The sequence below is a fragment of the Pithys albifrons genome, chromosome 8 (genome assembly GCF_047495875.1).
Source record: "Pithys albifrons albifrons isolate INPA30051 chromosome 8, PitAlb_v1, whole genome shotgun sequence".
NCBI classification, from domain to species: Eukaryota; Metazoa; Chordata; class Aves; order Passeriformes; family Thamnophilidae; genus Pithys; species Pithys albifrons.
The window spans coordinates 27,461,792-27,487,560 of record NC_092465.1 but is presented as its reverse complement, the minus strand read 5'-3'; the positions used below and the strand labels follow the sequence as shown (position 1 = coordinate 27,487,560).

Here is a 25,769-nt window from a genome sequence, read left to right as displayed (position 1 = left end):
TTTAATTAAAATAGAGTTTATTAGCTTTTCTTTTAATACAAACATGAGAAAGGAAAACCACCTGAAGATGTAGTGTTATTTTCAAAACTGAATTGTGATCAATACCTGAAGTGCCAAGTTCCATGGATTTGGGAGCAGGGGGCTGGCATATTTGCATACTGCAAAAGGCTGTATGCTTCCTTTTAACAGCTGAGTGCAGCCCCACTCCCAAAGGCACACGGACTTGCTGTTCAGTGTAAGTTTCTGGGCCTTGGCTGTAAGAGGAAGTGCACAAAACCCATGCCATTTGGAGGGAGATCTGCTCCTAGGACACACTGCCTAGAACCTATTTGGATCCAAGAAGGGAGGATACTACAGAGACTTATAACAGGAAGAGTCTAATAATACTTATCCTGTTTAGAGTTCAGTTTCAGAGCTTGAAAGTAAGCTCTGTTTCAAAGTCTTAGAAAGAGCAAGCCCCAAGCCTCTAGAGCAGTTGCACAAAATAAAATTCACTTTGAGAAAAAAGTGGGGTTTATAGAAAGCTTTTTGACAATTTTCAGTTGAACAGAGCATTTTTCTATCTACCTTCTTAGGTAGTCCAGGATTCTCAAACTCATTATTATCTCATTATGAATGTAAATCCCTCCCAGGAAACTGAAACCCAAGGAGAGCCAGATGGATGCACAATATCAGCTTTAGGAACTCCACTGTATATAGCACAAGAGATCTGCAGTAGAACTCAGAGAAGCAGTGCTGCACACATGCCATTCACCACTGGATTGCTACACTGTTGGGATGGTGATGATGTTTCCAGATCAACGTTTTCATTCAATGCCTCAAAAAATACACAGATTACATCTCTTCCAGAGCAATATAAGTATTAGAAAATGAGAGAAGCACCATAATTCACAAGAAATGCAGCATGGACCCTATACATTTTAACAATACATAAAACCGTATCTCTGCCCCCAGTCAAAACATTCAAAGTCTTTTGACAATCTCTACTGGAGTGAAGTTGTGGGTGCAGAGTTGGAATTCCTTCCTGCTGGGCAGCTTCTTGGCATGAACATATCACCAATAATAGCAGCTTTTAGTAGCCAAACCAGGGAAAAACCATCAACACGTGTCTATGCTACTGTTTTCAGCTCCAGAGTGGCTTATACTTTAAGAGTCCCATGTTTTGTGTTGTTTTTGTTAACACTGCATTGACCTGAAATACAAACGCAGTGAGACTCTGGATGACAGGGGAGAAGAGGGAAGAACATTGTAACTACAGTCATGTGGTTAGTGTTTAAATTCTAAAATTCAAAACTACTTATTATTAAAAACCTCAAGAGTTCACAGCTATAGGCCTACATAGTAAGCAAACATCTGTGGGGGAGAGAGGGAGACAAGTTTGTTTTTGCACCTCTGGATACATTAGAAGGAGGAGAGAGTTGGTATGACAAAGGTCTTGTCTTTTGCACCAAGTATGCTCCTCAAGCTCTGGGCTCCCTTGGCTAATTTACCCTCCTCCTCCTCCTCTTGCTGGAAGACACCATCACTGCTGGCTTGTGTGCGTGGAGTGGTGGTATTCCTCCGGTTCATAGGGATGCTGGTTCGTGGTGCTGCACCTTTCTCTCTCCTCAGGAGAGGATGGCATTAGAACGGCGGATACCAACTAAGTTATCAGCACTGAAAGATCGTCTCATAGCAGCTTTTGACAAGTCTTTGTATTTGTCTTCACACAGCCGGGAGATAGCCTGGATACCACGTTCAGAGACAACATGAAAAGCACACATTAGAAAAGTTCAAACAATTCAAGTGAGGTTTTACAAGTGAAATACCAACAGCACAGGTGCTCTGTAGAAGTGACGCTGCAAAGAACTGCTTTGGAGGGAAAATATTAAAGGGGTCTGTCCCCTTGCTAACATGAACCCCAGCCATCTGAAAGTAAGACCTGGAGAAGGGGAGCAGTTCCCATAACCAGGCATCTTCTTTCCTTTACTAGTCTCACTATTTAACAGAAAACTTGAATCCATTTCAGACTTAGAAGTTTGTGGAAGTTACGTTGAAAATCATACCTACAAGCTGGGTCTGGTGCACACAGCAGCACAAAAAAATTTATTTTAACAGTGCAGAAATGTGCACAAGCATTTCTGTGAGAGGAAGGTTCAAACTGAAAAGGTTCCTGCACTCCCTTGGACATCTTGCCTTTGGCCACTCAGTGCAAGTGAGCCTAGGAAGTTCTTGGAAAGTTCTGCTAGGATGTTCATTTTGCCTTTACCTTCTCTACACCCTCACCCCCAACATGGTCTTCCCAGGATCACCCACATGATCATGTTCCAGAATAGGTCTGAGAATGGAGGGCAGCCATGGCACTCTATTACATCAATTAAATATTAGCACATATGGACAACCTAGTGTTTAACTGCTTCTTCACCCATTTATTGGCTTGCTGCTCTGCTAATCTAGACAGTCAACCAGTCTTTATTGTGGTACAGCTATTCAGTAACAAATCTTTACTTAAAATTCAAATAACACAACTGACCAAGAAACACTGTGTGTCCTCCTCTGCAAGGCCTATATCTGATTGGAGCCTTCAGGCATTATCAATGTAAATTAATAAGGATACCTGTAATAAAAGGCTGAACTGAATTTCAGTCCTGAACATTTACTGCCATTAATAATTTACCATCTATCACCAGATGAACTTTCAGAGTCCTGTGATCAGCTACAAGCCTACACCTTCCCTTTAAGGCAGCACCCATTCAGCACAGCCCAGTGTTCTGGAAGTTCAAAAGGTGAAGAGCACTCTGAGCATGAATAAAGTTCTAAGTGTATTTTAAAATAATTATTTACATTTATTCCTGTCGACCTTCTGGAGGCATGTGTTTGGCTCCAGAGTGGCATTCTTTGAGACACTGGCGGCATGAGCTCCCAGTACAAGACCAGGCAGACTCTCCATCCTGCTTTAATGCTTGCACATCAATCATAAAGCAACCTGTGTTGACATATTTAGCCCCAGTTGCCCATATGGTGTAAATCAGTTTTCAATGCCTGGAATTCACTGCTTTATACAGGCTCCATCAACTGCTCACGTGCTTCTAACCAAAAAATAGAATTAAAAATTTTAGCAAATGGTTTAAATATTTATCACATTTTAGAATTAAACCCTAAAATGTTCTACATATATGCACTAGGAAGTGCATTAAGGCAAATTACATACTGTACTGAAAATTACTCTTTTAAATACCAAGCCCCCAAATGCTAAGAAAGAAGAAACAAAACAGGCTCACAATCTGTAAATCATCCACTTATGCCTGGGCACTGAGCAGTTCAGTAAACAATTTCCTTGTGGACTATGAACTGCCCTACAACCACATTTACAATTAGTGACAGTGTTAGCTTAAAGTGCAAGAAACAAGGGTGAGACAAAGCAGAAGAGTTGCATTGCTTAACTTTAAATAGAGGAATTCATAGGCATATCATACCTATCATTCCAAAGGAGCAGGAGGGATTGCACTTATTCCCAAAGTTCAGCCACTTCTGGGACAAAATAAAAAACTGTAGGACTTGGCAGAATTACTGGGGGTGGACAACAGAACAATACAATATAAGCCAAGAATACCGTAGCACATCCCTCTTGAAAGGGGCCATGGTATCAGTGTACACAGGGCCTGTGGTAATGCCTTTGTTGAAAGGTCAACAAAACAACATGCAGCATCATCAATTAAACCTGGACAGATGAAAGGCTGCATTGATCCAACAAGAAAACTTCCCTGGGAACCCAGGTAATTTTCAAAATGTCATACATATCCAACAACTAGCAAGACTGACTGCAGAAGTTCAAGTTTTTAAAAATGAGCATTCACACCATGAAGGTTGCAGGGATTTACAGAAAGGCAACGTTTCCCATTGAGCAGAACGGGCCAGTTATCTGCATTTACATTCCTCTGGGCATTCTGAAGGATTCCCAAGAAGGGCTATTCCAAAAGTTTATCTTAAAACAACATTTCTTTGGAAAGGTGAGGTTCTACAAGTTGCAAAAAGCAGCACATTATTTCTGCAGCTGTCCCCAGACAAACGGTTTATTAAACCATGAGAGCAGTGAGAGTGCTCCCTCTAAATTTAAAAGCAGCTGTGCAGTGGGATGCAGTGGGAAACCTTCAGCTGGTAGTATTTAGAAAGGTCTGAGTGTGACTGTCTCTAGGTGCTTGGAATACAGACTGTGACCAGGGAAGGACAGACAATCCATTACATATGACACTAATCCTTTCAATCTTAAGTAGCCTAGCTGAGCTGTGGTTCCTAAAATAATATCCATTTTATTCTGTGACCCGCTAGACTTCTGTAATCTCTTCTGAAGCCCTTCCTTTCCTCAGAATACTAGCTTAAGCTAGGCATGGTTTTAGATGTGTTAACTGTAGTTATAAAGGGGTTAAATTACCCTGTAATACACTAACCTAAAAGCTTTTTAGTTTTTCTAACTGCCACTTAACATGATTAGCAACAGAAGCTCTTACTACACACACAGACAGAGTCCCCTGCTCAGCCACTCTCAGACCATTACCTCCAGCTTCTGTGCTCTCTCTTTACTGAGAGGCTCCAGCAGAAAGCTCAGGTTATTGTCATCTGCTAGGGAGCGAAGATCAAAGTAGTATTTGGCGTAAACACTGGCAGGAACATTGATATTAAACTGCAGTAGCTCCAAGAAGTGTCTTTCCATCTCGTTCCTAGGAGGCATAAAGGACAGAAGACAAAGGAAAAAAAAGATTGTTTTAGCTGGCTGAAAACACTCAAGAGACCTCAAGCTTGTTTTAAAACCAGAAACTTTGAAATAGTCATCGAGAGCTCTGTATTATTAGTTTTGAGAGACAGGTCGTTCCCTGGTGCTCAAAACAAGGTGCAGCTTTTGAGTCCTGGCACCTCCGGCTCGGAGAGGAAGGCAGTGCCCTGTCGTGCACTCGCTCGGCTGACTGGGGAGGTTCATTCTTCGGAGTTCCATTAGTGCAGCTGTACAATTCATGCGCCATTCTCACTCTCATACGGCCCCACACTATAGTGATCAGATGAAAGGAATGATGTATGCTGTTTATTAGCTCTGAAGAACTTGCAGACATTTTCACCAGGCTGATAACAGGAAGGGGGTTTATTGAAGTAGAGGCGGACTAACAAAAGGAGTAGGCAGATCACCACGGCAACAAATGGATCTATGAAGAGCTGCTGCTATTATCTCACAGAAAAAAGCCTCTTGAAGCAACATGGATTCATCTCCAATAAATAAATAAATAAGCAGCATTAGGTGGAAGAAGGAATTTTCTCCTCAATAGCATTAGGCAGGATAACAAAGTACTGTGTCAAAGGGCACTGTCCAGTTTTTACTCTCTTGTCTGTTTTCACTGGGCAAAATACTTGGAGGAAAGAAGGGAGAGTGCCATGACATGAAAAAGGGCTGCTGCAGCTACTGTACTGCAGTCAGCTGAAGCAGAGATGTTCTACAGAGGAAAAACAATGTTTTACAAATTAACCTAAAAAGAAACTGTGGTACCCAAACCAGCAATTCACTAACTCAACAATTGTTCCTACTGGTAGCAGGTCTGTCTCAAGAGAATTTAGCAGCTGTCCAGGCCAACTCTGAATACACTGTAAGGTGAGCTGCACAAAGTCAGCACCAAGGATGTCACTGCTTTTTCAGAGCTTTCAAAAATTGATGCTTGAACTATCACAGGAGGGCAAATAAATCAAGGAATCATCCAGGTTGTCCTGTATTGGATGGTGGGTCTCAATATGAATAGCAGCTTTGTGCTTGTTTCTAGCATAGTGGACTTGAGTATCATTGAACCTAGTACCAAAATTAATTTCCTGTTCATATGGTCATAAGCCTATAGAAATGTAAATCAGATAATGTTTTGATGATCAGCTGATCAGAGCTTGATTTACCCTGTGAATAAACGCTCTTTACTGTCCCTTTTGTGCTCACTAGGCTAATACATTTTAATTTTGTAAAAATACAATTCTTCATTGGATTAACAAGTCTATTAACAGTGGTTTAAAACCTGGGAAAGGATAATGCCCATGTGTTTTCTGTGCCTTATTTACAAATATATGCAGCCTAAAGAATGAACAGCATGTGTCCCCTTACAATCAATCATGGCAAGATTAGCAGCTGCACAGGTAATTTTTCAGCAATTGTGGATTTGCTGTCATCAAAGCAAGCAAGTTTTGACAAAAGATGACTTCCAAATATTAATTTAATGTCCTTTGATTTTTTCATCATTAGAATTACGTAAAACAAACAAACAAAAAGACCTCCCAAAACCCAAAAGAAAAACTCTTTTCAGTAAAAAAAAAATCACCTTTGTTTTCGTCAAATAAAAAAAGGCTTGTGATAGAAAAAAAAGTAAGATGAACACTTTATCTATGTTAAGTAGGAAAAGGCCAAGTCAAAGGAGTGCATCTGCAGTCACCAAGCCTGGATCACGTATCCCTTCACAACCTGTGACCTGCTGGTGGTTTCTGGAAGAGCCTCCCAGCTCCCACTGCCAGCAGAGCTGTGGGTGCAGCTGCCACTCCTGTCTCGAGCAGTGAGGAGAGTGCACCTATGCTGCCTTCAGAGGAGGTGCCTGGCTTGTACACACACATACACACACACAAGATTTGCAAACTGGCTGAACTAAATCAGATGCAAGTTCTTTTGCCAGTCCCAGAGTGCAGTAGCTCCCATGCTCAGCTTGCAGTGGCTCACAAGAGTATCTATCAGGTTAGTAAGGTCATTCTAGATCCAGACAGCTAAGAGGAAAATTCACAGAAAGTACACAAACAAAAGCTGACACTTGTTCTTGTAGATAGGCCTTTACTGCACAAGAATGGTCCACCCAGGGAGTGATACCTGGTGGAGCCCTGCCACGCACTCTTTAGCTGGAGAGCTGCTGGGATTTTGGGTGGATTTTTTGGCAGAAGCACCATCCATTGCCAGCATTAGAAGGCAGGTGTGCCCGAAACACTTTGCTGAATTTTTCCCCTCACTAACTCTTGTATTTCAAATATTCACTATCAAGTGACTGGTTAAAAAAATACTGCAACTACTAGATCTGACAATCAACTATACTATCAACTATTAACTACGAAACTTAAAATAATTTTGCTGAATATTTTAGGCGGTTTTCCAAGGTCCCTATTATGGTGATGTTATCTAGCCAAGGAGCGATGAAGTCTGTCAAGCTGCAGCATTGCAGAGCCTGGTGTGCACACTCTGGGCCACTGTCAGAAAGGGGTTGTACAGTCCCTGCCTGTACCTAAATCCAAAGGTCTAAGACATTTCAAATGAGATGGGATTACATAAACCCCATCTTCAAACTGGAGGAAGAAATGTACCTAAATTCCATCTATTTTCCTTACCACCATCACTGCTTTGAAAATGCAAATACTGACAATTTCAGGAGACCCAGCATCAGCTATAGAGAATAAACATCCTGCTTGTTACAGATATTTTCAGTGCTATCAATTTGATTTGTCCCAAATGGGACTAGAAGAGGAGACATCAAAAAGAGCAAGATGTATACTCCAGCACTCCTTGCTTCGCTGACCCCACTTCAGCCATCTCAGAGTTATTTGCAGCAACGCTTCAAGTGTGTTCCTCAGATAGATGAGCACTCTGGGCCAGAGTGATTGAAGATGTACATTGTATAAAATCACTAATTATGCTTTCCTGCTGGCACAGCCCTGCATTTTGAGACAACTCCCAGGCAAGGGCTACGTATAAAACAAATAACTGTGTTCACTGTCCCTGTTTGAGATGTGAAATAAATTGAATTATAAAAACTGTTTTGGTGCAGAAAACTCCCTCAATTTGAGAAATGCCACCCCCCACCTAAAAGGAAGAAAACTAGATATTCCTTCTCCTAAAGAGAGTCCCAAATGAATTATTACTTATTATATTTAAAACTTTAGATTTGAGCTGAATCCAGGGAAAAGAGCTTGGGGCCAGAGCAGCCTCTCCCACCCCACAGGCAGCCTCTCACTGCTGTGTGCAAAGCTCTCCCACCTCAGTCTGCTCCTGTAGAACTGGCTCTCACTACACAGGCCTGGACACTTGCTCAGAGCACAGCAATATGATAGAACTCAAACACACACAAAGCATGTTGTGAAGTTTATTACAGCTCGAAAGCCTGGCGTTTAAGCTGGTCTTGTAGCATTTCTGCCACTGTGATAGTAAAGAGAAACAGGTGAACAAGCTGCCAAATAGTATTGAAACAGTGCTGATATTTCAAAGCTCTTAGAAAGAACTTTATGAGAAGAATTTTACAGAAAACTTAATGGGTCAAATACACTGTCCTAGTTCAGCTGGATGGAGGGACCAGCTAACCCTGTGTGGGGGGTGATCAAAGCTGTGTATTCTACCCCCTCTATTCATTCCCCAAGGTCAATGGGCCATTAGCAGCAGCTGCCCAGGGAGCCATTATCACTTCACACCCAGCCTGAGGGGGGCGGAGCTGCCAATGGGCCATCAACAGCTCAACACCCCCTGGCTCCCAGAGTTAATCACCCATTGTGTGAGTCCCCGCCCAGGGGGAGGGACTGAGAGCTCCCTGAGGGTACATAAGGGGTGGGTAAGAAGACCTTGGGAACCTCTCGTTGGATCCAGAGCAGCAGCAGGACCTTGACAGGAGGAGATCCCCGCTCTTGCCCAGACCACAGCCCTCGCCTGCACCAACAGGTTTTTTCTTTTCCTTTTGCTCTGGACTTGGGGGAACCACAGGGGTCTCAGCACAAGGGCAAACAAACCCCCTTGGGTTTGTGCCCCAGGACACTGGGTTATACTGCTGGGGTATTGTGAGTTGAAAGCAATTTCCCTTGTGTGTCAGTGTTGCTATTGTAATATTATTATTAAATTTTAGGTCTGACTTATAATCTCTCTCGTGGTGAGTTCATTTCCCCTGCTGGTTCACCTTTAAACCAGCACATACACTCTGCGTGAACTCACCTCCAGCCCATGGCATGAGCCTGGAGCCATGGAGGATGCACCAAGAAAAGACAGCAGATTCAAAATTTCTGAAAAACTGAAATCTACATCTAAGACAAAAATATATCCAAGGAACAGCCTTACATAAACAACCAGTAGTAAGACTGAGGATTTTGTTTGCAGCACTGTAGGCATGTTTAAGAACTCACTCAAAGAGAATAAGCTGTAGCAGTAGCCGTAACATGCAATCACAGATACCCACACAAACAACACCTGCCAGCAGCAGCAGTGGCTAAGAATTCAGACCCTGAGATACCTAGGCCTTAGCTGGATATACAAGCACACACAAAGCACAAGTTATGATTTACCTTGCCATTTTTCAAGTTCTAAAATAGAAAAGGCAAGGAACAAATTTAGTTCACTTTTTTTTCCTAAAAAAAATCTTTTGATAAGAGTATAAATTGGGCACTTTAGTTCCATGGCTCATCACTGTGAGAAAGAAGGCAAAGAAAACTGACTTTGAAGTTACTCACCCAAGTCATTAGAATTATTAACTTGTCTCAAAGTAGGGTAATCATCCAAAGTTTCTGGAGTTGAAAAAGGGAATGAGGCCAGACACCAGATAATACACCATGTACATATATCATAGCAACAGAGGCATCTTCCTGTATGATCACTCAAATTGCCATTAAAACAACCCCACCAACAAAAAACAAATCACCACACACACACACACACACACACACAAAACTCCCACACCAAAACAAAATCCCCACCACTGTAGATTAGCCAAACCTTGCAACTTACATGTCCTCAACAGTGATGTCCTTCAGTATTTGGCAATAATCCACATTCCACACAGCCTGATCATCCCAGACTTTAGAAGCCAGCAGAATAGCTCCTAGGACTATCCTCTTCCAGTTACTAGGGCATATGTCAATCTCTGCATAGGTTAAAAGCCTTTCCAAATAAACCTATAGAAAGAAGAATAAGGAAAAAACCAAACAATAACCCCTCCAGTAGTACCTGTGTAATTAAGATCTGGAGCTGAGTTCTGAGCAGCAAACATGCCACTCCAATATAACTATTTATTACCATTAAGTGTATCAAAATAAGTATCAATGATTACTACTTACACTTAAGAATACAAATTTTCAGGAGCTACAGCTTCCTTTTTATTATACCACAAGAACTGGACCACCAGGGTATACAATAAAGATAGGAAAGTATCAGTCCCATTCATTTCTATCAGCATGGCTGTTTCAGGGAAATGCTGCTACAGCTCTCTCTGTCACTGAGTCACACACCATGGACAGGTTCTCACTAGGGCCTATGTGGGATACCAAATCACTCAACATCACATCAGCTTCCATCATGGTTAAGGTTCAGCACTGGCAGCTTAACAGGAAGTGCTAAACCCACACTGGAACCTAGTGATGGGACAAAGATGCATTAATCACCATCTTTCCACAGTGAAAGCTGTTCTGGTGTTGTTTCTATTTTACCCTGTAAAGAACAGACTTCAATCCCTTCATCTACATCACCAGCTGCTGAGATAGTGAAATAAACCCAAGTCCGAAAATGTGTCTTGGTCTTTTACTAATTCCTCCCATGAAATCTCAAACCAACTCTAGAATGTCAAATCTGTCTCTTCCTTGAAAGTTTTCTACTATTTCACACTCCTATAATGATCCATGTAATAAGTAATCTGCACCTTTCAAATTTGAGTATAGATTGTTTTTTATGCTCTATTCCCTCATCGAAGTCCAAGGTCCTAATGAAACCTAAGATAAACCAGTGGGTGCAGGAAGCTGCATCTACTAAGGTCTAAGGGCAGGATTTGTCACGGGGATCTCACCACACTTTCTTCCCATCCTTTGCTTATAGTTCTCAAAAGCCTAAAGGTGTTCCTATAGTAACAGGGCCATCTAGTGGTAACTAACTCCATATTTTGTAAATACTTCAGCTAGTTTGCCCCGGGTTATAAGCCATCTTGTTCTGTCAAAATTGCTTGCCTGTCTTTGGAAAAGCAGAAACCTTGAACTACTTTAAGAGTTTTAAGAGCTTTAACTATCCAGCCTTTTCAGTTACTCATTTCCGTATTAAAGAGAGTCCTTCAAGCTGTTTGCTTCATTGCTACGTTGTCTTTGGTAACAGTTCTGTTCTCCTTTCACTGTTTTTCAGAAAGAAGCTACAATGAAGACCGAAGTCTAGCATGCCACAAAGTTCAGTCTGAGAGACTATCTAATGTAGCAATTATATGCATTGTGGTTTTTTAATTCCCTTCATATACATTGATAAAAAAATCAGTACTGTTGACAATTTTTTATATCCATCATGCTTTCTGAAATCAAACAACAAACTGTAATAAGATTGTTATCTTAAAGTTCTAAGTATCTCTATGTCACCTGGGGAAATGATTGATCCTTGATGCCTTAAGGCAGTATTACTTATTAATGTGAAATCAAAACTCACACTTTCCCCTCCACACAACTGAAATAAAAGATGTCTTTGTGCCTGATCTTATTACTCCCCCCTGTTTACAGTGCCATACTGTTCTGCTCTTCTGAAGCTTCTTCAGCAAATTATATATTATGGTTTTTGATTGGACAATTAAACATTACATATTCATATAAAAAAGGTAAGTTCCTGTTTAGTTAATCAATTCTGTGACTACTTAGACATCTCTAATAAACTCACTTGTACAGTGTCTTCATTAACAGTGTTTCATGAGATACTGTAACTATTTAAATGTGAGTTCAGCCCAGCTCCTGTACAGAGGAGGGGAGGGAAACCTTCCAAAAGCTCAAGTTTCAGCACTAAGGCGTCTCTTACCAGTGTCACTATTGCACACTCGGCCGTCAGCTGCGCAGCACTGAAAAGCGTCCGGACAAACCGGTAGATGTGCTTGTGATCGGGGTCATGCTTGTAGTAGTCATCTGGGACTTCCTCCCGCTGAAAGAAAGTTCTCTGAGTTACTGGAAATCAGTCAGACTTAATACTGACTCTAAAGAACAGCCACACATGAGTACTGCCTCTCACCAAAGTGTATACAACCCTTTCCTATCACAGATACAGAACAAAATTATACTGAAAGAAGCGGCCTTGCAATATTACAAACATTCTGAACAAAACCGATACCTTTCTTTTGAACACTTTTTTTGATCTGCAAGGCTAATGGGAAAGAGCACGAACTCCCATCATTATTGCAGGTGCTAACTATTGTCCACGGAACATTTTACAGTCTAAAAGAGATGTTAAAAAACAGAAAGTTTTCTCCCTGCAATAAAGTTACGTATATATACACACCAGGGAAACACTGTCTCTTCAAAAAGTAAAATTAAGAGATTTCACAAGATTCCTCTTTCTGCTGAGGAAGAGCTGAAGAACACATGGCAGTAATTCTGTCACAGGTAGAACTGGAAGGTAATTTACACTGTCTTCATAGGACTCACTCTTGAGAGGCTCCAGAAAGAAAACAAATCTAAAGAACAGCTAGATTTAACTTTGACACAATGCTAAACTTTTTCTAAATACAGGGGAGAAATAAAACTCGGAAATAAACAGTCTGTAAAAGCAATCCTGAAATGAGTGTTTGAGAGACATTTTGATATTCAGCACTCTTCCTGGAGGGATGAAACTCCAGCTTTGTACACTGGGTCTGCAAAACTTATACTGATTTCTATCTATAGTCCAAGTTAGACCTGCAGTATGGTAAAGACAGCAGCTGAGAACATCATACCTGCTTGGCATTAAACAAGCAGTTGTAAGGAAAAGAAAGCAGCAAGCTCTTTCCTGTGGTTTTGTAGTTTCCAATAGGCAGGTAGCAGTGCCAAGTAAAATGCAGAGGGAAGTTAACTTTGTTCTCTCCACCCAGCGTTCCAATACACCACTAACCAATGGCGGTTATTCTGCAAGGTGGGCATGCAGCATTGGGAATAACATTAGCAGGAGCACTCCTGCGTAATTCCTGTGCTACAAGCAGTACAAAAGCACACCTGGAAGTGCATTAGTGCTGACTGGAACTGAGGAGGGAAGCACTGAGACTGGTATTTGTGACTAAACCCCATGATACTGGTAACTGGGTCACATTAGGGTCAACAGAGCCTGGATTTGGACTCCTTGTGACTGCATCTTTGGAAGAAAAGGTGTTCAGAGATTTCTTCCAGCTAATTAACCTTTTTAAAGGAACAGTAGGTACCCAAGCAAAACTCCATTGCTATAGAAACTAACAAGCCATCTGTGCCTTTCCCCTCAGAAGTACAACAATCAGCCATAACTCTATTTCTGTCTGTCTGTATGCTGCGGTAAGATAGAAGAGACCTTTAAGTGTTCCCTAAAGGACACAATGATTTTTCTCTCATTAAATAGGAGCTAGGTAGGCTGTTTGAAAAGATCAAAGGATGTCAGGTTGTTAAATAAAGAAATTGTCTGAAGAAGCAGAGTTCATCTTACATAAATAATTTTCAGTGGGAAACAACAGATTCGGGCATTTACAATAGTTTTGGACCACACTTTTCCTTTTGAAGTGCTGCAGTCTATACAAGAAATCTTTCATATGGCTCTTGTTCTGAAGTTCTTTTCTTTTTTGAGTAAAGAGTTCTATTTATTCCACTGTACAATTCTAGCACAATGGGTCATGCCTAGGGATGAAACCCTAACACACTTAAAATGTTGTTTATTGGAAACTGTTTATTAAAAGCCAAATCTGTGAGATAAGGTTGAACTGCGTTCACTCAGGTAAGTCCCACAGCAAACAATTTTTAAAGCCACTAGAGCTTTGCTAAATTAATTTCAAATGAAAAAAAAAAAGGAAGTGGTTCTGTAGGACAGGCATTAAGCTGGGAATGCTCAAATTGGATGCGAAAAGAACACTCCACTCTTGAGCTTGCCTGTACTAAGAGGTTTTGCATCTTACAGATTGTCTAAAAAGGTGTAGCAGGACCAGTCACATTGAAATTGCATGCTGAGCTGCTCCCAGCTGTTACTGCAAGCAGCCTTAAGCATATTTGCTCTACAATATTGCCTTTCAGGTTTTTAAAGACCAAACCCGCTGTCACCTGCTTCATGGGATGCTTCACTTTTGTTCTCTGTTTGCAGTCACTTAAAAGGTTAGGCACAGACCTACTGATCATGACTTCCTAAATAAATAGGAAAGACTGGGTTCTGTTCATGGTCTAGCTGATACCAAAAGTCACTGTTTGCACTGGATATTGTATATAAAGACACAATTTAAGATCAATTTGATGGTACCCTGGTGCCAATATATTTTTCTGACTTATACAACACAAATCAGGATGCACATTGATACACAGAGGATCAGAAAGTTACACTTACTGTGAGAGGATGAGTTTTCTCATCAAAAATATCCAATGATCTGTCGGAATCTCTACAAAACAAAACCTCTGGTTTAGCAACAAGAATTAATTAGTAGTGCTATGCTTTACTAAAAATTATTGTTCATTAAAGAGGATAAAGGGACATATTTTATAGTTCAGCTTTTCCTAGAATATGCTATTTTTGCAAATCATTTAATAATGAGATCTTACAACCGAATATTACAGATGCTAAACAGTGAATAGCTATCTGAGTTCTTGTATTATGCTTAGTAGAGTTCTCCCTTAAAATGTGGCACTGTCTCATCAATAGCATTTACTTCAAAAAGTGAGCTGTAATTCTGAAGCATATGCTGTAATTAGCTATAATAGCATGGGTTACTCATACATGGGACAGTGTTCCTTCACCCATCAAAACTAATTTGTACCTCTCTATTCAGGAGAAGATAAACAAAGTCCAAAGGCTGATTTGTGGTGAGTTAAGTGTGTTTTCCTCACTCCCTGTTTTGATGTTTGGACGGGTGTATTACTGACCCTCCCACAGCAGCACAAGAGAGGATACAAAGAGGAAGCAGAGCATAGAGTGCCAGTTTTCTCACCAGCTGTTACTGAAGTGACTAAGAAAGTATTTGACTCAACCTTAGAGGTTTTTTCCAGCCAAGAAAGTTGTTATATTTCAGCAAAGAAATAGTTGACTCACCTGTTTTTTATATGGTAGAATATTGCTAATGTTACACTAAAAAAAAGAAAGAAAAAAAAAAGATTTAACAAAGCATATTCCATGCACACTATTCCACTGCAAAAGTTGTCATTCGGGGCAAAATATTACAAATCCATTTTGTGCAGGCTTTCTTTCACATTCTCAAGTACTCTGTGTCTCATTTCTGATGACTGATTGTCTGGAAAGAAATTGGCCAAATCAAATTTGCTAGCCAAACTACTTTTACATTCCTTGGACAGATATCTGTGCATTTTAAACATATACCTTCATTTCCTGATATTAAGTGAAAATACGGAGTAGTCCCAACTAAAATATAAGTCCTACTTGATGTTACAAATACTGTTGTAGAGATTCTGCTGATGCCTGGCTGTGCAATTTAGGACCTGTCTAAAAAAGAGATTAATAGAGATGATACTATGGCAACATAATCCCAGAAGTGGACAAGAACAGACTTCAGTCTCTGCTAAGTGAGGCAACAGGTTTGATGAATTAATGGCCATCCACTGTGGCCAAATTTCAGGTTCTTCAGTGGTGGTGACAACAGAGACACTGCCATCACAGGAATCTACCCTAAGAAAGCTCTGATCTGTTGTCAACTGTACACCACTTCAAAATGGCACAAACATAATTTTTTAGGGTTTTGCCTCTCTAAAAATGGAGAAATGACACACTTTGTTTGAAACCAAATTTTAAAGTGACAAACCAACTTGGATATTTCCAAACACTACCACACTGTTAAAACAGTTAAGCTTTCTGGGACTCAATCCACTCAGCCTTCCTTCCCCCTGCTCAGCTCTCAGCTGGTTTCCACGAAGTGCAAACAACTGTCTTTAAGGTACCCTGAAAAATAGGTCAAACAGCCATTTCCACTGAAAAACAAAGGCGACTCCTTAATTATCACCTACTTAAAATAACAAATACATGAAGAAAAAGCAGAAAGGCGAGAAGTAAAACCCAAGTCAGCTACACGCTGTTTTCCACAACTAGAGGGCAGACTAACACTGGCAAGTAGCAAACAGTCCTGCAACTTTTCCTGAAACTCTATACAAAATCCATTTCAAGTTTTCCCAGATCAAGAATTTCTGGATTTGTCTTTCCATGTGAATTGAACTCCCCATCTCGACATATACTTTAAAAACCAAAATGCTGACACACTTCTGCCTCAAGTGCATGACGAGAATTTACTTTAAAATATGACAATGCATCAGCTCTTGTAACTAAAACAAAGGCCCATTCAGCAGCGTAGTTACCAGACCACTACACCCCTTCCATGACCTGAAGAAGCAGCGTCGTGCTTCTCTCATTCAAGTGTGCAACTGGTTTTGGAACAGAGAAGACCCCCCAAAAATCCCAGATAAACCTTACAATGCCACCGAGCCCCTTGTTGATGACAAACGGTTCTTACCACTTTATTGTGCTTCTAAGGTTAGGCTGACTGACGGTGCTGTCGTCTATAAATATTGTTGAGCATGAACTGTATTTTTTTGTAAGCTGCCCAGGAGAAACCTTGGAGGGGGGAAAAGAACAAAAGAACTGAAGTACATTCAAGAAGAGAATCCAGGTTCTGTGAGCTTTGGTTTACCACACTAATTTTTTACACCTCAAGTGGTTACTGCACAGGAGGTCTTTGTAGATAATTGCTGCTGCAATGTCACCTATCCTATATCCATCTAGTTCCTTTGAGTAAGATAGGTTTATAAATCATCCCTTCTAATATAAAACAAGACGTTTTTAGATAAGTAATTTTCATCAGAAATAGCTGCAGCTAAACCAAAAAAAGTCTTCTGGATTTTCTCAGTTCTCTCCCCTTCCACTATTGTCAGCTTGTGATTCAGTCTTCCCTCTCTGTGATGTACTTTATCAATCATCACCTCCCTTCTTTTATATCTTATACCTTTATAGTTTGTGGTTTATCCAGTATTGCTCCCTGTAAAGACAGTTTTGCATTTGGGGTTTTGTCAAGACAAAAAACCCCTCTTCCTCATCTTGCTCACTTCACACATCCTGTTAAGCATCTGGAATCTGGAAATAGAGTACTGCTACTACCCTGACTTTTACTGTTATAATTTTGACCCAGCAATATGCTTTATCATCCCTCCTAATCCTGTACATCACATACTGCAAGAAATCTTCCTATATAACCCTAAGCCAGGCTTCCCTGAGTATTTTTAGAGAGTGCCTTGCACTAGAGATAGGACATCATAACTGAGGAAAAATTTTTTATTAAACAATTCAAGATTCATTAGTTTTTGCCAGAATTTTTTAAAATGCTTTGTCTAAAACTTGAAAGTCTTCCATATGAAAATGTTGGCACTCTTCACAACTCAATGGCTGCCTGGGAATATCTCCCATTCCAGCTGAAGTTTGCCAGCAAAAGCACCTAATCACACCTCACCTTGGTGCTGGCAGACTAAAGCTGGAACTGTAACAAAAAAAGAAAGGGGAAAAAAAAAGAATCACCCCCACTCCCTGTATAATGACACGAAATACCATTATCTTACCAGTACCTTACCAATTACACTTTTGCTAGACAGTATTTTTAAGCTTTGTGTTAGTAACTTCCATTCTTAGCTTTACTACTCAATTTTTATCCGCTTATTAATGACATTGCATTTGTTTCGTTTTGTTTTCTTTTTGGTAAGTGAAGTGTGTAATATTTGTGGAAGAAGCTCAGAGCATATTTTCAGATTTTAAAACGAATGGATTATCACTTGTTTATCATGCTGCTGGTGTTTGTTCATCATGCTGGTGTCACACTGGATACAGTTCTCACAGTAAGTCCTGTAGCAATACTCAGAGAGTCACTCAAGTCTTGTCATCTCAGCTGAAAAATTAATGCAGTTTTATTTCTGTTTAAAAAATACATGGACAGTATGATTTATATTTTGTTCTTTACTGTTATGAAATGCTTAAGACTGATACAACACAAAAATTAATGTTTATTCTTTTGACATCAGCCATTCTATGCTCTATGATACAGTGCCTGTTTATTTTTTAGAGACAAGCAAAAATAATTCAGTTTAAACTTGTTAAGGAGGATTTGGATCACTATACACCTAGAAATACTGCAGTTGTTTCCTTGAATTTGTCTTTGTCCCAATATGCTAATATTATCTATACAGAATCCAGTTTACTTACATGATTAATATGGTTACTCTTCCTCTTCTCTCGCACTAGAAAGAGGGGAAAAAAATGTGAACTGAAAGGTTTCTAAAACACAATCCCAAATAAAGTCATCCTATTAACCTAGTTTTCTAAAGTATGTGAGCATTAAAAGTTTCAAATTTCACTTTAGGCATCTGGAAAAGTAGTTTGAGGAAAAGAAGTTTTACCAAGCTGGTAAGCTACATATACTTCCACCTACCTCCATGTACATTTAGAAACTACTTCTTTCCATGACACTACGGGGGAAAACGTCTCAGCTTTGAAAAGATGCTGCATATCATGACAAATGGGATGATTTCACGTAGTTCAGACAGTGTTCAACATCCAACAACAACCACACAGCAACCAGAAGCAAAACCAACACACACTGAACGTGCTGAAGACACACAAGGAGCAAGTGAGGTGCCCCACATTATTTACGTGTTCTCTCTGCTCCTGTTTAGACAGCGGAAGGTAAAAAGGTATTTCACTTTACAGAACATGCTGACACAAGGTATGCACCTACTTATCATACAACTGCCACCATGTTATTTGATCATTTTAAACTGTGTCAGTCTTTCAAAGAAGATTGAAAGGTTTAACTTCCAGCTGTGACAGCAGCAGTACAATGTGCTGTTAGAGGACAGCTGAGACTTGCACACAACCACAAAATGTGTACAAATGTGACCAGCCTGGACAAGTGACTTCTCCAAAATCTTAACCTCAGATCTTTAGCAGGACACATTTTCTTACAGATTTAGAAAAACTGACAATTAGAAAGGAGTATCCATATTTTTTTGTCTTATGCTAAAATCAAACTCAAAAATGCTGGTAACAGCTCAATAAGAGAGAACCGATGGACATTGATTCCACTAATTCTATGGAGGGTTAAATAAAGAAGTGCCGGAAAAGCAGAAAATAAATTCCTCTACCCAACTTCTCCATAAAAATCAATTAATGTAACTAATATAAACTTTAGAGACTAGTTCACTAGTTACTATCTCACCTCGCAAACCATTTTTCTACAAGGACACAAGTCTACACAATTCAATACATTACATTTGAGGAAAACCAAATCACATTTAAAAGCAACACTACCCCAAACAAGCATGTTCCTGTAGTCTGAACATTATGTGCAGCCAGGCTGCCCAGTGAAATCGCACAACAATGGCCAAGAACTGAGTCAACCTGCACGCTGCAACTTCAGCATCGCTCATCCAAGAGGAGTTTGAAGTGTGCAGGTCAAAGCCCCTTGCTGGCTGAAGATTGACCTTACAGGCCTCGAGGAAAGAGGTTTCTACCTTTCCTTGGTGTCCTCCCTGCTGGAGAACCAGGCTACTGCTTGTTTCCACTGTTCACAGATTATTGGAGCACTGAAAAGTTGATACAACTGACAATTTCACCACTTGCCATAAGACTCTGAATAGCAGGACAGCAACTGACAGACCTGTCAAAATAATTCTGTTTCTCTGTGGCAAAGCTATGCCAAGGTAAAAGACGCACTGCAGATTTCCATCAACACATCCAACCTCAAGTGCAACACTCTCCTAGAAAAACAGTGCTTCAAACAAGAGCCAGCTATAAAAGAAACAGCATTTTAAAAGGACTATCTTGGATTTTTTATTAGTTTACACTTCAAAATGTATTATTGTCAGAATTTGTTTTTATTTGTGTAATACAGAAACACCTTCACTTTTTAACAGCAGTTTGGAATGCACAAGCTAAAGTAATTGTTCAAGATTTTAATAAGTAAATACAGGCTTTGCAAAGAAACTGAAAATCCCAATACATACTTATTAAAATGAGGATTCAAGAATAATTATCCTCTGATACTATTCACACAGTTTAAAACAACAAAAACAACTGATACAGGCTTATTATTTCTCACAGAATACTGTTTTCTTTTTTATAATTTAAAACAATTTTGAAACAGCCCTTGGTCATAAAAAACCCACCCCTGCTGGAAGCTTGAATTACTCCAGTGACAAAAGCCGTGCTCCTTCAGACTACTGGGATCTGCACTGCAAAATCTGGTATTTAAGCCTTTTGAAGAACAAGTCATTGTAAGTGTTAAGTTAAATGGCCTAAAAACACATTTCTGTGTAAATACATAAATTACTATTCCCTATCCTTGAAAGAATTGAAGCACAGTGTTCCCAAGCTGTATAATTAAAATAGGCCATCGTTTTTCCATTTTTTCTCATGCCTTTTGTTCAATTGGAAAACTTAGCTTACCATCTGTTTGTGACTTGCTCAGGAAAATTGTGCTTGCTCTGGGATGATCAGATGGATTAGATTCCAAGGCTAAATCTGAAACAGAAAGGACAAAAAAAAAGACATACCTTTAACAAAAGATGATTACTGCAACAATTCCCACCTAGCCATAAAATGCTCAAGCACAGTAATGGAGACCAGATCAAACCATATAGAATGGGCTGTCTCTGATGCAAACCCCTACTTTGGCCAAGATGAATAAAAACTTGATTATTTTTCCCTTTGAAAAAAGCCTGTGGACTGCCATGAACTGTGAATTAGCTTACAGTTTCCAAGAAAACAAAACCTGGAAAGGCAGATCTTAAACAACACATGTCCTCAAAAGTCAAGTCTGTGCCCCTGCAGCAGAAAACCAGAATATCGAGAGAATAACTGAAAATGCCCCACCAAAACAATCAAAAATAACACTGCTGATCTTTCACTCTATGCTTTATGTACCAAATACAGCAGGAAACAATCTCTGTGGTCTTACAAAAGAACCTAATAAGCAATGTTTACAGGGCTGATAATATCAAACCTGGAACTTATACTATTCTGTTCTTATGGAATTTCAAGTTAAACAATGTACAGCTAATATATATCTATTGAAGAACAGAACACTTTAATTCTTTGCCACAACAAACCAGTGATGGCATCAGAAGAGAATATAGATTAAGATTAAGAGGGAAGATCCCAGAAGTTTGTTGATGAAACTGTGAACATCATGATGAAATTCTGAGCTGCATTAGCTTTGACAGAACAAACAGCTGTTCAGATGAAGTCATGCTGCAGACACACTGAGTTTTGGGAACACGTGAACACAGCAATCTAGTACTGTGGTCCTGTAAATCCTGGAAAGAGCAGTTTTGCATCCCTTTACATTTGCCATTCAGACCTCCCTGGGTGCTACTTATGCCACACCAGCCACACCAAGCTCACGGCATTCCTGCACCTCAGTGTCCAAGGGGGAATGCCAGCACAGCTGCCACACCCCTAAAAATCAAAGTCATCCAACAATCACCATTAACTTTCAATTAAAAAAACCCTCATAATCTTTTATGCACTCATCAACAGAACTCTGGTTAAACAGTAGCCAAAATATGCACAGCCTGTCTGGGTGCTGTGAGTCCCAACTATGTGAGTGTTCGTGCCCCTGCAGCAGCCCCACGGCACAGCCACGGCCCTTGTGCGTCAGCAGGTGAGTGGGATGCAAAAGTACACCTGTTCCCAGCCCTTCATTCCAGATTCCCACTGGTGCACAACATTGGTATCCAGACCTCCCTGTTCCCCAAGTACTTGCCTTACAGCATCACTGACCTTAGTCCAACAGTATTCTCTGACACTGGGCCAGGATGCAACCACTGTCATTTTGAATTTCCACTGCCTAACTAAGGCAGCCAACATCTGCTTAAGAACAGAGACTGTTCAGTCAGGAATTTCCCCCTCCTCTCAAAAAGGGCCAGAGTCAGCCATGAAAGCAAGACCCACCTTGTGAAGATTTTAGAAGCTAATTTACAAAACAAGTATTTCTGTCCTCACTTTATTGTGCCTATTCACAGTCCAGAGAACAGATACCTGAATTTAATCATGCAGTTAAAATGTAAGAACTCCTGGCTTAGAAGCCCAAGAACAGACTTTGCCTTACAGCTCATACCTGAAGTACCACTAATACACACTTGATTCTCTGAAAAAAAAAAAATCCAGCATGCAATAGCATCCCATACTGTCACATTTCAAGCACCATTTGTAACATCTCAACTAAACAGCGTAACTTGTTTAAAATGTGTTCATAAGTTGACAAGTTTCTAACAGTGACTTAGCAAATGGACTTTTAAGAGGGAGCATGTAATTTCTAATGCCAATGTTGCATTAACAAACGAACAAAAACCCCAACACAAACAGTGATTCAGAAATTGAAGTCTACCAAATAACTGAAGTACCATCAACAGGCAGAACAAGACTGCAATATGCAGATTTAAAATACAGATTATTATCAGCAAGTTATGATGCAAAGAAAGCAAACGACCCAGAATTTATTCATATGCAGTTCAGCAGCACCTTTTAGAATAACTGGCTAAGTCAGGTTAGAAAGGACCTCAGGGGTCTCCAGTTCAACCTCTTGCTGGAAACAGAACCAGCTTTAGGTAGAACATAAAGGCTGCTCAAGTCTTTAGCGATTTGAGCCTTTAAAACCTCCAATAAGGGTCCACAGAGCCCAGACCACCTTTCCCACTGAGGGGGGCTAACGCCTTAATGCCTACAGGACTGTGAAACTCACTATGGAATGGCAGGGAAGAGCATGTAGGACATACAAGACTTGTGTCATATTTAGGAGAAGACAGCAAGGAAGATTTGGGAGGAACATGCAGAGGAAAAGAGGGAAAAGGGCTAGTAAATTCAGTAACTCCTGACAAAGGACTCCTTGTTTCTCCTTGGTAATTTCAGAGGGTTGGTGTAGGCCCAATCCTCCATCCTGTCTGGGTCCCTCTGAACAGGCTGCCTCCAGCACAGTGACAATTGCCCAGCTGGCTGTCATCTGCAATTTGGGCAATTACTCCATTGCCTCCTCCAGGTCATTGATGAATGGTGAGCAGGACAGATGCTTTTTTTTCCAGGGAAAGACAGTACAGGACACACTCATCCTCCTTAACCTCATAAAAAATACACTACTATCTTGACTTCCCTAAGGTTTTGATTTACTTTGAAACCATATGACTTGTTAGGTCTCACTTATATTGTTTTTGCCTCTGCTCGTGCTCTGTTAGTCCCTGTATGCTTCTTACATGTTATAAATCAGGTCTAGGGCTAAAAGCACTACAAAAGTGAGTATAACTAACTTTCATTTCAGACAAGAAGTGTCTGCAATGTCTTCCTGTCATTCCAGACAAGAAGATTCACAGCACTGCAGCATGCACAGAGTGACACAATGCTGACAACGCCACACAAGTGCCCTCCTCAACCAAGCAGTCCCACACATTTAGGGAGAGGAACAGCACTGAAAGGATAACAGACTTCACAGACTCCAGTTCCACGGTATCTCTACCAGACACAAGGTGCCTTCTGCTGGACAAAGTCAGGTGTATGAGCACCCACAGCACATTAAATCCACAACACAGATTATACAAGCAGAGTTAAGGTACTAATAAAGTCCAAGACAGTATAAAATCCCACCAGAAGTGATCAAGACCACCTGTAGCTGGGCTTCTTGTCCCATAATAATACAGTATTGCCAGAAACTGGGCAACAGTTTTGTCTTTCAAGAGACTGCAAAGAAAGAAAGGTACATTTAGCAGATCACCTCCCTGTAGCTTTCCCCTTCTAAGCAGACATTTTAACCATCTTGTCCATGCCGCTCTCCCTGGACAATGCTTTCTTCTAAGCTATGGGAAGATTAACCATGTGATTTGCTCATCCTAAGCTGCCAGTGTTGCTCACAAAATACCAACAAGCAACAGCAATACAGCTGATGAAGGAAGCATAAGGCAAGAAGCAGATAAGGACATGAGCAGGGGTAAAATTAATGGTAAACAGCAAAAGAAAAGCCAAAGGAAGAGATAAATCTGTCTGCGATTAGACTGACAACCAAGCGTAACGCCTAGTACTTCATTCTGGTAGCACTTATGAGTCCAAAACTGAGATATCTAGCCCTGAAAATATGGGGAAGTCTTGATTAGAAGCTGCATCACAAGCTGTATGACAGAAAGCTCAAGCTTCATAGAAAGTTAACAGAAAAAGAAGCATTTATGCCATAGGATAAACAGAAATAACATGAATTAAAACATGCAGACACAGGAATGAGAGAAGTGAGAGAAGCAACAGGATTTTATAAAAACAACTCCAGAACATTTTTGTTCTAGAGGCTTTCGACTCTATGCAGGTCAAAACACACTTCCTCTCTGACTCTCATACTTAGTGATAAAGAGGTAAGGAGGGAGGACTCCCACCAGAAATACGGTCCATAGGAGCAGCACAGTAACGTCACAAGGGCCCTCCCTCCTCCTTTCTGAGAACAGCGTATCAAAACCTGCATCTCTCAGTGCCATCTACTCATGTGCACTACCACGCCTGTCAGATCAACGCTGACTCCAACTGCCCTTGCTTCTCTCTGCCACCTTTCCCTCTGAGGATGCCTTGCAGGTTGCTCACCCTCCTGACCACCTCAACCCCCTCTGCTGCTGCCGCTACCCCATGAGCTCTGATCCGAGTGCACATTCCCCACAGCGCAGACCATGGTACTTTTAACGACAACCCTCTGCCCCAGCTCAGGCTCTTACATCCTTCCCTCAGCACCAAATCTACTTTAACTCATCTATTCCATGTAAGAACGTGTGTGGCATTTAGTAATTTAAAAAGCTATTTATCTCCTGGTTTACACACCTCCACGAGGGACTGCTGACTATCACAAACACATTTTGCACATTGCACTCTGCTACACATATTACCCCATGAATAAAGCTGACAAAAATGTCACTAAGTAGCAGCTCTTTGACAACTTCACTACTTTAGAACAATGAATTACTGCATTTCTTTAATAGTTTTAGCCCCATCCTCTGCTTTGCTAGACAGTAGTAACATTTTGATACAGCACATATTTAAAGCATGAAATGATGAAATCATCTCTTTGCTGTAAATTGAGTTTCTTCAGTCACTCAGTGGGTTACTAGCTTTGACTAATGCTTGAGTTTCCCTTTTATCTCATTACCTTAGAGTGAGAAATAGCAATCACTTAACACTCCCAATAATGATCTAAATTTATAACAAATTAGACCAGCAGATTTGCTAATCAGTTTCAGAAAGCTTGTTATTCTTAACAATAACTTCATATAAAACTAGTTGTCCTTCAAATTATGCCATTCTGATTCTAGTCCCAAAAACTTGTAGGAAAGTTACAACTGGTTTCTAAACTCAACCTGATTTATTTATTCATGCCAGCCACACCAAACACCCCACAGAACCCAAGCACACAAGGTTGTTTTCCATTTGCCTTCTCCTGTTATGTCCTCAGTTACACACACGTTAGTCTATCCTGGATGGCTCCTTCCCCACATCCAGACAGAATGAAAGCACTTTGATCTCCTGGTTATTCATCCTCAACACAATACATCTCTCTTCCATAATGGGATGGACTCAAAAGATACAAAACTTGCTGTTTTCATAACTAGTACAAGCAAATTTGAAAACATAAAGGACTGGATCTACTGTGTAACAAAGTGCTTTCAAACACTTTTTAGAAAGGAACTCTATTTTGAGAGAGAATCCAGGTGAAAACAATCTTAACCAGCACTTGCATATGAATAGGTCCCTTACAAACATTCCCAGCTGCCCAGAGAACAAACTCCATTTAAAAAGGAAAGCAAACAGAAATAACACACAGTTGGCCACTGTTCAC

General features: G+C 40.4%; 1 protein-coding gene across 2 annotated transcripts in view; it reads right to left on the bottom strand.

Annotated features, from left to right (window-relative positions):
* Window positions 1-25,769, bottom strand: part of CCNYL1 (cyclin Y like 1) — a 33,817-nt gene continuing 8,048 nt past the window's right edge. Inside the window, exons 2-10 of one of the 2 annotated variants that reach the window (XM_071561850.1) lie at window positions 20,363-20,437; window positions 18,122-18,156; window positions 16,389-16,489; window positions 14,963-14,998; window positions 14,264-14,315; window positions 11,762-11,881; window positions 9,734-9,900; window positions 4,535-4,697; window positions 1-1,724 (exon numbers count right to left, since the gene is read on the bottom strand). In XM_071561850.1, the coding sequence (XP_071417951.1) occupies window positions 1,608-1,724; window positions 4,535-4,697; window positions 9,734-9,900; window positions 11,762-11,881; window positions 14,264-14,315; window positions 14,963-14,998; window positions 16,389-16,489; window positions 18,122-18,156; window positions 20,363-20,437 (866 nt within the window). In that variant the 3' untranslated portion in view covers window positions 1-1,607. Of the gene's footprint in view, window positions 1,725-4,534; window positions 4,698-9,733; window positions 9,901-11,761; window positions 11,882-14,263; window positions 14,316-14,962; window positions 14,999-16,388; window positions 16,490-17,694; window positions 17,808-18,121; window positions 18,157-20,362; window positions 20,438-25,769 lie in introns of those variants that run through there. The other variant, XM_071561851.1, reaches the window with a different exon arrangement.